Source organism: Procambarus clarkii, chromosome 16 (genome assembly GCF_040958095.1).
Source record: "Procambarus clarkii isolate CNS0578487 chromosome 16, FALCON_Pclarkii_2.0, whole genome shotgun sequence".
NCBI classification, from domain to species: Eukaryota; Metazoa; Arthropoda; class Malacostraca; order Decapoda; family Cambaridae; genus Procambarus; species Procambarus clarkii.
This window is the reverse complement of record NC_091165.1, coordinates 43986820-44001734: the sequence shown is the minus strand read 5'-3', so window position 1 is coordinate 44001734 and position 14915 is coordinate 43986820. Positions and strand designations below refer to the sequence as shown.

The 14915-nt window shown below is 47.2% G+C and overlaps 2 protein-coding genes across 2 annotated transcripts; both read right to left on the bottom strand.

Moving 5' to 3' along the window:
- Positions 1-10135: 10135 nt before the first annotated feature.
- Positions 10136-12740, bottom strand: LOC138365378 (uncharacterized). Its single transcript, XM_069325690.1, has 2 exons — positions 12673-12740; positions 10136-10880 (listed from the first exon to the last, which is right to left on the bottom strand). Exons 1-2 carry the CDS (start codon positions 12738-12740, stop codon positions 10136-10138), a joined length of 813 nt encoding a protein of 270 aa, XP_069181791.1.
- A 123-nt stretch (positions 12741-12863) lies between these two features.
- On the bottom strand, positions 12864-13739 carry LOC138365377 (apomucin-like). Its single transcript, XM_069325689.1, has one exon. It carries the CDS (start codon positions 13737-13739, stop codon positions 12864-12866), a length of 876 nt encoding a protein of 291 aa, XP_069181790.1.
- Between the last annotated feature and the right edge of the window lie 1176 nt (positions 13740-14915).

Genomic DNA, 14915 nt, shown 5'->3' with positions numbered 1-14915 from the left:
TAGGGAACACTACGTTCTCTATAGCAGTTCCTATTGCCTGGAGAGTGGTAGAGACAGCACAGACTTACATAAAAGTGTACCCTTAGCCATCCGATCAGTATCGGTGCCTGAATGGTGGCAACTATTAACGTAGTGGCTAGAGAGAGGTAAAGCCACACAGACCTTCCTGGGAGAGTACCCTGGGCCAACAGTCTAGTAGCAGATCTATGGGAGTAGCAATCTTCTGGCTACAAACAATATATAATACACCCACTGAACTGCATTGCTGGGGTGCAGATATAATAACCCAGCTGGCGACCTTGTTAAGAAGAAGATAGAGAATACAGGCGGGAAAGGAGTTCCTGCAACCTTTTTGTCTGGCAGGCAAGACTCAGGGTGGTTATTGTTATAAGGTAAGCCTGAGTCTTCCTTCACTCCCCCACGGGTCTAGGCCGGAACTGTTAACAGCAGTTTCCCCGTGTTTGACTGAAGGGCTTCCAGGGTGAATCAGTGGCACCCCCTTTTGTGGTGGAAGCAAAGACCTGCGGAGGTGGGGCATTGTTGGTCCTCTCTTGTGTGACCAAGGAGACTCCAGTGAATCCCGGGAGTCGGAGGGGCTGAGTATTTGGGCCTTTGAGCCCCTAGCAGCCGAGTGCTAGCAGAGCCCCGGCCCGGCCCACCACCCCCCACGTGACAATATATATATATATATATATATATATATATATATATATATATATATATATATATATATATATATATATATATATATATATATATATTATATATATATATATATATATATATATATATATATATATATATATATATTATATATATATATGTCGTACCTAGTAGCCAAAACGCACTTCTCAGCCTACTATGCAAGGCCCGATTTGCCTAATAAGCCAAGTTTTCATGAATTAATGTTTTTTCGACTACCTAACCTACCTAACCTAACCTAACCTAACATTTTCGGCTACCTAACCTAACCTAGCCTATAAAGATAGGTTAGGTTAGGTTAGGTAAGGTTGGTTAGGTTCGGTCATATATCTACGTTAATTTTAACTCCAATAATAAAAAATTGACCTCATACATAATGAAATGGATAGCTTTATCATTTCATAAGAAAAAAATTAGAGAAAATATATTAATTCATGAAAAGTTGGCTTATTAGGCAAATCGGGCCTTGCATAGTAGGCTGAGAAGTGCGTTCTGGCTACTAGGTACGACATATATATATATATATATATATATATATATATATATATATATATATATATATATATATATATATATATATATATATATATATATAAATATGGAAGGGAGTACCACCTCTAGCTGGAAGAAGGGGGACCCATAGCCTCGGAGGAAACCACGCATAACGCATTAGAGGGAATGTTTAGATCCCCTCCAATACAGTTTCTGTGTGCTTTTCTCCTACCACCCCCTTCCTTTTTTATTTTTTGTGCTTTATTATGCATTTGATGGTTACAAGATATACATGGGTTGATACAAAAATAATAATGCAAAAAGGTGCTTAAAGGTTATGGATCTCTTGAAAAACACAACAATGGGAAACATTGATGAATGTCACAGACGGCTTCGATCATTGTTGCAAGTCAAACACTTCTTCGAATTCCTCTGAAGTTGGACTAGTGCCCAAGACGCAACAGGCATTTCCCCTCTGAATCGCAACACTGAGGCGCTGGAACAAGAAACGTTTTGCTCTCTGGTCTTTTGTAGCGCTGATCAATTTGTTCCCCAATTCCTTCAGGAACTTCAATGCACATTTTCCCCACGAACTGAGGGTCTCCAAGCCGATCGGAACAAAGCTGTAGCAGTGTGCTAGACCTCTGTATTTAATAATTTTCTGCGATTCCCTGAAAGAAGCAGCACCACCGCTTTCACGTGTGCTGTAGTGGAGGTAGGTACTGGCCAGTGTGGCAGAGCACGTGTAGTCCCATACCACTTGCTTACCATCCTTCCAAGGTAGCAAGGTGACCCCATCAGGGCGCTTCTGAGGGTCGTTAGGTCTGGATAAGTGTGGTTCTCTTTGTGCCGGGCAGCGGGCTGTGGCGAGGCTCCTCTTGATGATGTCGTTGACTTCTTCATGTCTTGCAATTTTAGCCTGTGATTTACGACATACCAGACCATGACGACCATATTGGTCTGCCATCACAGTTCCGCAGATGCACCTATGTTCGGTGAGGATGGGGGCGGCAAGGCGAAGGGCAACTCCAATGCGGAGAGCGCCATGACTGAGGCGAGTTCCCAGGGCTGCATTGGGCACAGCAAATAAAAAATCCCCGGCGTGGGGTGCTGTTACCGCTAGGAGGCGGGCTTTGTTTTCAGCATCAGCGTTGTCAATCATTGCTGTGACAGTCTTTTCCATTATGGGGCTATCCCAGTGGGCCTGCTTGTGGTCTTTTGGGACTTGTGGTCGGGGTTGAGGGTGTGCAATGGTGTCCCATTGCCTGGCTGCTTCGATGAACGTTTGATCATGAGTTCCCGCTGTCTCTCTCATACGCTCTGGTAGGATCTGCCCTACCAATTCGTTGGTAGGGCAACATATATATATATATATATATATATATATATATATATATATATATATATATATATATATATATATATATATATATATATATATATATATATGTGGTACCTAGTAGCCGGAACGCACTTCTCGGCCTACTATGCAAGGCCCGATTTGCCTAATAAGCCAAGTTTTCATGAATTAATGTTTTTTCGACTACCTAACCTACCTAGCCTAACCTAACCTAACTTTTTCGGCTACTTAACCTAACCTAACCTATAACGACAGGTTAGGTTAGGTTAGGTAGGGTTGGTTAGGTTCGGTCATATATCTACGTTAATTTTAACTCCAATAAAAAAAAATTGACGACGTACATGATGAAATGGGTAGCTTTATCATTACATAAGAAAAAAATTAGAAAAAATATATTAATTCAGGAAAACTTGGCTTATTAGGCAAATCAGGCCTTGCATAGTAGGCTGAGAAGTGCGTTCTGGCTACTAGGTACGACATATATATATATATTGCATATATAGTTTTGTTTGTGTTTGTTTAAAGTAAATTAAAGTTCATTATTTATAAAATTTGTTTTGCGTGTTTTTCCCTCTCACTTTACCACAAGATGACAACCGCCAAGCAATCAACATTTTTTTTTTATTTTTTTTTTCTAATGTGATTGGCATTTCCACCAGCCATAGAGAAGACTGCCTTAACACCTACATTTCTCGTCACATTAATGGGGGCCTATCCTAGGAGCTTCACTCAGGTACTGATACTAGACCAGTCATTTAAATTTGTGGTAAGTGTGCTTGGCTTTGTTACACGTTGCTTTTTCACTAATTTCATAACTTTTAATAATTTTTATGGTGCTGTGTATTTTGTGCTCTCTGAGTGTAATATTTAATGAGTGTTGGATGATTGTGGATTACGTGGTGTCTGGTGGCCACAGTCACTCTCTTAATTGGTTGTTCATCCCTCGGTGTTATTACTCGTGTATTCCACCTTTCTCGTCCCTTTCTCGTCTCATTTACGGCAGATTACTCCCTTTGGTACCCTGGTACTTTAGTTTGTCTTCGGGACAAGTACCCTATCTTCTGTAATCAGACCGAAGGAGGATATAGAGGGGCCATACATAGTTCCTCTCGCACGGACTATGCTGCTAAAGTGGGACCTCAACAGCAGTTCTCATCACCAGTTGACACTCGCACCCCCTATGCGTCGGTCAGAGATTATGATACTTACCCAGGTAGGGAATTGGCAATTCTTTTTCCAGAGCACAAAGGACGCTAATTATGTAAGTGTCATCTAGTTAAATAGGAAACTCCTTGCTTCTCTCCTATAGAGACCCGGCAAGGTATCCATACGTTTTTGGACTACCTTTCTCTTTTGTAACTATCAAAGTTTCATTTATTTTAGTAGGAATTTCTTGCCCTAATTCTCGTATATTGAGTACCGGGTACAAGATTTTCCTGCATTTTGATTATTTAATCACTTAACATCTAATATTAAAGTTAATTGTTTTTACATTAACGATTGAATTCCCACAGGATAGTCACCAGTTGCCACGTCATCCTGTTACTGACACTTATACTAACACAGGTATATTCTCTATACGTCTGTTTGATATCTCAAAATGTTTCGTCTCTCAGCATTTCGTAGTGATCCAGCAAATGAAGTAGGGAACTTAATTCGTGCCAAGAGGACAGAAATACAAACTCTAGCACATGAGTACCAACTAAATGTTCCCCATGGAGCCAACAAAAGTGAATTGCATAACTTTACCCTTGACCACCTCGTTGATAATGGAATTATAGACTGTGATTCTCACGAAAACTATTCCATTGCAGATCGGCATGCTCTGGCAGCTATGAAGTTAAAGTTAGAACTAGCGAAAGTAGAGCGTGAACACCAAAAAGAAGCTCTACAATTCCAGAAAGAACAGGCTGCCCTAAAGAAAAAAGAATAGGAACGCGAGGCTGCCCTAAAGAAAGAAGAACAGGAACGGGAGGCTTCCCTAAAGAAAGAAGAACAGGAACGCCAAGCTGCCCTACAACGTGAGCGTGAGAGGGAACAGCTTGAAGTAAAAGAACGTGATCTGGAGATACAACGTGAACACAGTAAGAAGCAAGCCGATAATGCTCTAGAATACCGTAGAAGAGAACTCGACTTGGAAACTACACACCTCCTCGGCGCCAACAAGCTGAAGCTAAACTTCCAGAAAGCTTTAGCATCTCCCAGGCAAGTAAGTTAATGCCACCATTCGTTGAGACAGACATAGATGTGTTTTTTACTACTTTTGAGGCCTTAGCTAAAAAACTTAGCTGGCCTGAAGATCAGTGGTCTATACTTCTCAGAGTGCATCGCACAGGTAGAGCTGCAGTTACTCTCAGTACCTTAGCGTCTGAGAATGACTACAATATCCTAAAGCAAGCCGTTCTAGACGCCTACCTTCTCTCCACCGAAAGCTACAGACGAAAATTCCGTGATTTTCTAAAGGCAAGTGTCACCACCTATTTAGAATTTATCAATACTAAGAAAAGATGAACAAATCCACAAGGGCAGTGACGAGGATTCGAACCTGCGTCTGGGAGCATCCCAGACACTGCCTTAATCGACTGAGCTACGACAGGGTTAAAAGGGTTAAACCGAAGTTCTACTGAACTTACTGGATCCCGTAGCCTCTCCGAGGCACAAACTAGGCTTTTACACCCCCCCCCCCCTGCACCCGAGCTGTCAATAGGCCGTTCTCCCTCTTCGCCCTTGCATCATCACGTCGTAGCTCAGTCGATTAAGGCAGTGTCTGGGATGCTCCCAGACGCAGGTTCGAATCCTCGTCACTGCCCTTGTGGATTTGTTCATTTGATGCATCACGTTAGTGTGATCTCTGTGTGTGACTAGGAAAAGATATTTCATAAAATGGCTGGAAGCAGCCCATGCTTCTACATTTTCAGAACTCGTCAACCTCATTCTAGTCGAGGAATTCTTTCGACATGTTCCTGCTCCCATCTGTCTTCACTTAGCAGACAAAGAGGAAACCGACCTCATCAGATGTGCGATGTCGGCTGACACCTACAGTCTTATACACAGGTTAACAGCTGACACATTTTCCAGTAAGAAGTCTTGGTCTGATTATGACAAAGTGAGCACCAACCAAGCAAGCTCTCAATTGTATTGTAGATATTGCAAGCTCCATGGACATACCATAGATAAATGTGGAAAAGACCAATACAAAGGCTATAGTGAAACTCCTAAACCCAATCCGACTCCTCCTAAGTCCGGTAAGCCTGTGATGAATATTAGTGTTCCTGTTAATGATCTTTCTCTCTTCAGCAAACACCTATACCCTGGAACTTTATCTGCCAACAGTACAGATTCGGAGGGACGGTTCAAAGTGAAGATCTTGAGGGACACAGCTGCTCTTCAGTCTATAATTTTGAAATCGGCTGTGCCTAACATCACCTACACCGGGGAGACGGTCTTTATCACTGACCTCACTGCTACCACTCCGTATCCACTCGCCAGAGTCCACCTGGATTGTCCTTTCGTACAAGGTGAAATCCAAGTCCCCATCCGGGAAAAGCCTTTTCCCGTGTCAGGGGTACTACTTCTCCTGGGCAACGACTTGGCCGAAGATCTGCAACCTTCCAACTTGATCATCATGGACAAACCCCAGGTATGTGACTCTGTCGTGGAAAATTCCATCCTGAAGTATATTCCAGCAGAGGTCCAAGAAAGTGATGAAGTCTCTCCTCCAGTTTTGGTGAAAACCCGTGCGCAAGCTGCACGCCCGCAAACAGCTGACTCTGCTTCAACAGCTGTCCGTCAAGACCATCAGAATCTACCATTGAATCTTACTATGCTGGAGTTCCGTAGGTTGCAGAGAGGATCCCTCATTAACACCATTATTCTTCCAGGCCGAGACTCAATCTGATAGTATTCCTGGGTTCTTTATAGAGAATCAGTTGCTCTACCGCAGGTACCGACCCAGTAAACTAACAGAGGATGACGATTGGGCTAATGTCAATTAACTAGTAGTTCCTACCAGCCTACGGCCCGATATTCTACACCTGGCCCACGGAGCGCTTTCTCACTACGATTTTAATAAAACTTATCACGCCATCCGACAAGACTATTACTGGCCAGGTATGATTAAAGATGTAAAAACTTATGTACAGCAGTGTCATACATGTCAGATGGCAGGAAAACCTAACATCTCTATTCCCAAGGCTCCTTTAATTCCTATCCCGGTGCCTTCGGAACCCTTTAATAGACTCATTATAGACTGTGTTGGTCCTTTACCCCGGACCAGTTCTGGCAACGCTTATATACTAACCATCCTGTGTCCAACCACCAGATTCCCCATAGCAGTTCCTGTAGAGAACATTACGGCTGCTACTGTGGTGAAGCAACTGTGGAAGATCTTTACACAATATGGATTTCCTCGGGAGATTCAAAGTGACTGTGGCACCAACTTCACCAGTGATCTCTTCAAGAAGACACTGGAAGAATTCAACATCACTCAGGTATTGTCCAGCCCCTATCATCCTGCTTCACAGGGTTCTCTTGAACGTAGTCATCAGACTATAAAATTACTCCTTAAGAAATTTTGCAATGAAACTATGAAAGACTGGGATAAACAACTTGACATCATCATGTGCATTTTCAGAAGTCTCCCAAATGAGTCTCTAAGAGTGTCTCCTTATGAGATGCTCTATGGACGAAAGTGTCGTACTGCTTTAACTTAAAGCTTTTAAAGACTCTCTACGCAATGCCCCCATCAGTGACCCTCTGTATGTGCCCCAGTTTCTTCAAAACTTAAATCACATTCTAGAGAGAGTACATAAATTTGCCACCGATAATTTATTAAAAGCTCAAGATAGGATGAAGTCTCATTTGACAAACACAGTAAAATCAGGAAATTTAAAGCAGGAGACTTCGTTTTAGCATATTTTCCGATCCCTGGTTCTCCATTGAAAAATAAGTTTTCAGGACCTTACCACATCAAGGAGTGCAAAAATAACCACAACTACGCTCTTGAGACTCCAGATAGACGGCGGAGGACCCAGTTGTGCCACGTCAATCTTTTGAAGGAGTATAAAGGTACACCCCCACTGTGTTAGTATCTCTCTCCACTCTTCAACATCCATACCTCCACAGTGAGACCTTCCCTGCTTCTTCTCCCGAAAGCACTAACTCTAAGTCAGTTCCTTCCAACTCGGAAATTCTTGCAGATCTTCCTAAATATTTTCAGAACTGTAACAGTGCTCCTCTCATCAGAGTGTTCCAAGAACATCAGAAGTTGTTCAGCGATGATCCCCAGGAGTGTAATGTGGTTCAGCACGACATCCAGCTACTTCCTGATACCCGGCCGATTTGTCAACCCTTCTACCGCATCAGCCCATACAAAAAGGAAGTAATGCTTGCTGAGGTACAGTACCTTCTGGATCATGGTCTGGCCACCCCTTGTGAGTCCCCTGGGGCCTCACCCTGCATCTTGGTGCCGAAACCTCACGGTAAAGTACGATTATGTACAGACTGTAGGAAACTGAATCTCGTGACCGTCAAGGATGCTTACCCTTTACCTCGTATAGATGATATCCTTGACGCAGTAGGTAATGCTACTTATCTTTCCCAAATTGACTTGTTAAAGGGCTATTATCAGATTAGTCTGACAGAGCGGGCTAAGGAAATATCTGCCTTCACCACTCCTTTTGGCCTGTACAGATATGAACGCCTTCCTTTTGGACTGTATAATGCCCAGGCCACCTTCCAGCGAGCTGTCAACTGCGTCATCCATGGCCTAGATCACACCTACGTCTACTTGGATGACATCGTTGTGGCAACCGACACCTGGAACGAACATCTGCTCCAGCTGCAACGATTATTCTCCAAGCTCCTGACAGCTGGCCTTACCATCAACTTGGTCAAGTCCACCTTTGCTAAAGGTAGAGTGGTCATGTAATCTTGGTCTTGTAATAGGAAGTGGCAGCCTAGCTCCTTTAGCCATTCATACTCAACCCATTCAGCATTACCCACAACCTACAACCAGGAAGCAGCTACTGCACTTCCTTGGCCTTGCATCTTACAATCGTAGGTTTGTGAAAAATTTCAGTACGGTAGCAACATCACTGATTAATCTGACCAGCCCCAAGCAACGGTATCATTGGACCATTCAACAGACCGTTGCCTTTGAACAACTCAAATCTCTGCAATGTTCTAATCCCATTCTCGCCTCTCCAGATATTACGAAGCCCTTCATCATCAATGTCGACACAAGTGGCACCGGCATCGGGGGCTTTCTAATGCAACAACGTGGCAAAGAGGTTCTTCCTGTCAGCTACTACAGCTACAAGTTGAAGCCTCATCAGAAGAACTATAGCACCATAGAAAAGGAACTCCTCTCCATCGTCCTGAACCTGCAACATTTGGAACCTTATCTACGGGGTAATCGGTCTATTACCATCTACTCAGACCAGAGTCCACCTGGAGCTGCCGTGAGGTACAGACGTGTCGTCTGGCCGCTGGTAGTTTGGGGTGTTTGCTGTCTTCGTCACCAGGGGGTGTGGGCATCTCTGCCCCCCCCCCTGCTGTTGTTGCTGGCTGTGTGTTGACGTGGCGAGCTTGCCATGGGTGGTCCCCTTCCTCCTGTTAAACGCGTGAACTCCGTGGGCCTGGAGTTCACTGGTCGTGCTGGATATGCGGCTATTGAAATGGTCATGTGCGACATGCTCCGTGTCCCTGTGATGGCCGTTTACGGTGTTGAGCTTGTGACTGCCCCCTGGGTTGTCATCAAGTTCGTGACGGAGGAGGTGTACCGTGATTTTCTCCGTCGTTACGAGGGACGTTCGTTGTCACTGCCAGGTGGTGCCGGCTCTGTATCCATCTCGGACCGTAGTGGTTCACTGACGTATGTCAGTGTGCATGGGGTGCCCCTGGAGTTTCCCGAGGACGTTCTCCGGCGTTACTTTCAGCGGTTTGGGGCGGTCATCAGTATGCGGGTCAACACGCTCTCCTCTGGGAGGTATGCAGGTAGGCGGACGAACGTTCGCACCTTGGGGATGCGCCTGCGGTCGGATATTCCATCTTCGGTCCGGCTTCTGGGGTACTACGTCCAGGTGTGCTATGCCCGGCATCCTCGTACCTGTTTCCGGTGTGGCCTGTTGGGGCATCAGGCTGCCGGGTGCGATGCGGCCCCGGTTGCTCAGGTCAACTTGTTCCGGGAAGAGGATTTCCCACCGCTCCCTCTGGACGAGGACTCCTGGGGTGAGGAGGTGAGCGTCCCGTTCGTTGCTGCGGCTCACCCTGGGGAGCCGGTCGGCCGAGCGGACAGCACGCTGGACTTGTGATCCTGTGGTCCTGGGTTCGATCCCAGGCGCCGGCGAGAAACAATGGGCAGAGTTTCTTTCACCCTATGCCCCTGTTACCTAGCAGTAAAATAGGTACCTGGGTGTTAGTCAGCTGTCACGGGCTGCTTCCTGGGGGTGGAGGCCTGGTCGAGGACCGGGCCGCGGGGACACTAAAAATCCCCGAAATCATCTCAAGATAACCCTGAGTCGCCCGACGTTCCCCCGGTTGTCATCGACCCTCCTCTGGATGTTGCAGTGCCGTCGGATGCTACTCCTGCTCCTGTCGCTGTTGCGCCCGTGGACCTTCCTGTTGCTCCCTGTGAGGCATCGCCGTGTGCACGCCCGACTTCAGCTGCTGCGCCTGGCCCTGCATCCTCGCCTCGGGTCCCGGCTGTGCTGGGGTGGCTGTGGGGGCCCCTGATGTGTGTGGTCCAGTTCCCCCTGTGGTCGAGGCTGCTGCTGTTCTGCGGCGGGCGTCAGTTCGTCCGGCTAGTGGGGCCCGTGTTTCTGAGTCAGCTTCCGGCTCTGACGATCTCAGGCCGGTGCCCAAACGTTCCCGGCGTTCGTCGTCTGCCTGGGCTGATGTTGGGGAATTTAGTGACTGTGGGTCTTCGGGTGTGGATGGAGTGGTTCCGGATGCGTCGTTGACTCCGAAGTTAGTGGTGGCGGAAGTCCATGTGTCTGCCGACGTTGATGCCTGTGTCTCGGGTGTGCCTGATGTTTCTTCTCCACCGGGGGCCTCTCCGCGGTGGGGAGTGGTGGCCTCCGCTGCCAGGGATGGTGGGGATGAAGGGGTTGGGCGTGGCCTGGTGGTGACCTTCCTGGTGGAAGGATGTGCGCAGTTCGGTATCCCGGCGGTCGTCCGGTGGTGTGCCCGTGGACGTTGGTGCCCCTGTGGTAGTGCCTTCTGTCCGGCTCCCTCCTCTGAGGATATCCGTTGGGGACTTGGGGACTGTGTTACCGGAGTCTGTGATGCCGTTGGGTCACTGGGCGCGGATTGCTCTGTTACCGATCTGCAAGGAGGCGCTGGACTTTAAGGGTGGGGCAGTTCCATTGGTGTGGGAGCGTGTGCCGGTCACTCGGATCAGGAGTGATACCATTTGGGTGCCCTGTTTGAGGGCGTTTGTTGCCAATGTCCCGGATGATATGGCGTCCCCGGTGGATGGTCAGGGCCCTTGGCAGTGGTTACGATGGGAGGCGTTCCATGTCCGATTCCCTCGGGACGTGTTTCCGGGCAAGTATGTCTGATGATTTTCTACTTTTGTGCCTAATTTTGTGCTGTGTGCCCTTCTGGCTGTTTGTTTGCCTTTCAGTAGTTTGTTCCCGTGCCTCTTCCTTTGTTTGTGGCGAGGCGGGTGGTTTAGTGTGTGTGTTAGTCTTCATGTATTTGTTTTGTGTTATTACCGTGCCCTATGTGTTTTCTTTTATGCTTATGTGTTGTGTTTGTCTCTTATTTGTATCTTTTTTTTATATTTTTTTGTTTGTTATTGGCTGGTTGTGTGGTGTCCTATTTTATTGTATTTTTTATTATAATTCAATTTGTTCATACTGTTGTGCTTTGTTGTCGGTCCTTCAGGCCGGCGCTTCTGTTTTGTTTCATACTGCTAAAATGATTTAACTTGTTGCTATGTTCTTGTTTTGCTTGCATTGCATGCTTGTTTGTGAATTGTTTTCTGTTTTGTTCTCTATTTTGTAACCTTTTGTGTATTTATTCTGCATTTCTTGTACCCTTTCCAGTTTTGGTACTTGTTGTTCTGTCGGTCCTTCTGGCCGGCGGTTTCTTGTTTTGTTTTGTTATGTTTCTAATTTTATGTTTTATTGTAATTTAAATCGCATGCTTGCATGTAAAAATATAAATAAAAAAAAAATCTACTCAGACCACAATCCCCTACGATTTCTGCAACAAGCCTAATTCAGCAATCAACGTCTACGCTGGGCTCTGTATCTGCAGAACTTTAACCTGGAGAACTTCTTCATTAAGGGCTCAGATATCATAGCCGACGCCCTCTCCAGAGTCTACGAGGTAGAGGCAGCAACTCCTACCACTCTACCGTCTAATGAAGTAACTTAACCCGTAAGAGCAGGCTTCGGGGGAGAGCTGTGACAGTAATCTCTTTCAAGAGAGATCTGGCCTGCTCTTTCCTACATCTCGTTACTTCTATACGTCTGCAACATCAACATACCACATTCAAGAATATTATAGAAGTGGAATAACAGACGTCTCTACTAGGGGGGTACATTCACTCCACTCCTTCCTCCTCACTGTCGCCGCACCACCCTCGTCAATCACCAAACTACCACTTCAAGCCAACGGAGGAGTTCCACTGGGGCTGCCGAGTGGTGTGGACGTGTTGTTTGCCCTCTCCGGCAGTTTTGGGTTGGTTGCCGTTTTCGCCGGCAGGGGGCGTGGGTGTCTCTACCCTCCCTGCTGTTCCTGGTGGTGGTGTTTACGATGGGCTGCTCTTTTCCGCTGTCGTGAGGTTAATTAAACTCCATAGGATTGGCGTTTACTGGCCATGCTGGTTACTCGTTCGTGGACTTGGTCTTGAGTGACATGGTCCGAGTCCCGGTCCATGATGTGTATGGTATCGAGCTGGTCACTGCTCGCCGTGTCATCATCAAGTTTGAGGGTGAGGAGGTGTACCATGGATTTCTCCGAAGTACGAGGGACGTACTTTGCAGCTGCAGGACGGCGCTGCCTCTGTGACCATTTCGGACCGTAGTAGAGCTGTGACTTATGTAAGTGTCCATGGCGCCCCCCTGGAGTTTCCTGGGACTCTCCTGTGGCGATTCTTCCTGAGGTACGGCTCCGTCGTCAGTGTGCGGATGAACTCGCTATCGTCTGGCATGTATTCCGGTGTGAAGACCAACATTCGGACCCTCGGGATGCGACTGAAGTCGGACGTTCCGTCTTCTGTCCGGCTGTTAGGGTACAACGTACGGGTGTTTTATGCACGTCAACCCCGAACTTGTTTCCGGTGTGGCTTGTTGGGGCATCAGGCTGCCGGGTGTACTGCTGATCCGGTCGCTCCAGTGAATTTGTTCCGTGAGGAGGATTTCCCACCGCTCCCTCTGGAAGAGGACGACGGGGGTGAGGAGGCGAGCGTCCCGTTCGCTGCTGAGGCTCCCCCAGCGTCGCCCAACGTTCCCCCGGTTGTCGCAGACCCTCCTCCCAGTGTTGCGGTGCCGTCGGATGTTCCTCCTGATCGTGTCTCTGGCCCTGCTGCTCCCGTGGACCTTCCTGGTAATCTCTGTGAGGCGTCGCCGTTTGCTTCCTCGTCTTTGGCTGTGGAACCTGGCCCTGCGTCCTCCCCTCGGGTCCCTCCTGTGCTGGGTGCTGGGGTGGCTGCAGTGCCTCCTGCTGTGTGTGGTCCGGTTCTCCCTGTGGTAGAGGCTACTGCCGTACTGCGTCGGGCGTCGGTTCGTCCGGCTAGTGGTGCCCGTGTTTCTGGGTCAGCTTCCAACTCTGACGATATTCGGCCGGAGCCCAAACGTTCCAGGCGTTCGTAGTTCGCCTGGGCCGATGTTGGGGATTTTAGTGACTGTGAATCCTCGGATGTGGACGGTGTGGGTCCGAATGCGCCGTTGGCTCCACGGTTAGTGGAGGTGGAGGTCCATGTGCCTGCTGGTGACGGTGGCTGTGTCTCGCGTGCGCCTTCTGTTCCTCCACCGGAGGGCTTTCCACGGTGGGGGGTGGTGGCTTCCGCTGCCAGGGATGGTGGGGATGCTGGTGCTGGGCGTGACCTGGTGGTGACTTTGCGGAAGCATCCACGCCGATCAGATTCCCGGCTGTCGTCCGACGGTGTGCCCGTGGCTGCTGGTGCCCCTGTGGTGGTGCCCTCTATATGGGTCCGTGCTCGGAGGATGTTCATTGGGGACCTGGGGAACGTGCTGCCAGAGTCTAAGATGCCGCAGGGTCACTGGAAGAGGATTGCTACATTACAGTTATACGAGGAGCCGCGGTACTTTCGTGAAGAGTCTACCTTCATGTGGGAGCGTGTGGCGATCACTCGCCTCTGGTGTAATACCATTTGGATCCCCTGTTTGCAGGTATTTGTTGCCAGGGTTCCAGATGAGATGGCGTCCCCGGTGGATGGTCTCGACCCTTGGCAGTGGTTGCATTGGGAGGCGTATAATGTACGGTTCCCTAGGAGCTTATTTCCGGACAAGTATGTCTACTGATTTCCTAAATTCTGTGTTGCCTCTTGTCCTGTGTGCCCTTATGGCTGCTTGTTTGCCCTCGTGTAGTTTGTGCCCGTGCCTCCTCTTTTGTTTGGGGCGTAGCAGGTAGTTTGGTGTGAGTTTTTCTTCGTGTATTAGTTTTTTGTGTTATTTCTTTGCCCTGTGTGTCATGTTCATGCTTTAAGTGTTGTGATTGTTTGTTGTATGTTGTGATTTTTGTTGTATTTACCTGTTGTTCATATTGTTTTGCGTTGTTGTCAGTCCTTCCGGCCGGTGTGATTGTTTTGTTTTGTTCTTTCCTGCTTAATGTTTTATAATGTTACTATGTTTTATTGTTTTCTTTGCCGTGCTTGCCTGTTTGTAAATTATTTTCTGTTTTGTCTTGCTGTGTGTATCTCATGCTTACATTGTTACCTTATCCAGCTTTGTTAATTGTTGTGCTGGGCTGTCGGTCCTTCTGGCTGGCGGTTTCTTGTTTGTTGTGTACTGTTTCATATATTGTTTTATTGTATTTATTGTTTTTCCCTTGCATGCTTGCATGTAAAAAAAAAAAAATAAAAGCAAAAATCAAGCCAACGCTCTCCCCATTGGTGAATCAGCGACTTCACTCGACTCCAGAACCATCTGCATCGCTATATATAGTCTTGCACGAGCAGTTGGCCTCAGAATATTCTTTGTGCTCTAGAGCTGACGCTTCTATCTAAGCATACGTCCTGTATACTAAGTGGAGGTTTCAGCCAGCCAATATTCTCAGCATCATTTACTAATTTTTTGTCTTGCTAATTGTAGAGTAACATAACCATTATTTTATTTTATATTGTGTTTTGTCTTTGTTTTGACCAGCACTGTACATAGCCAAGGGATTA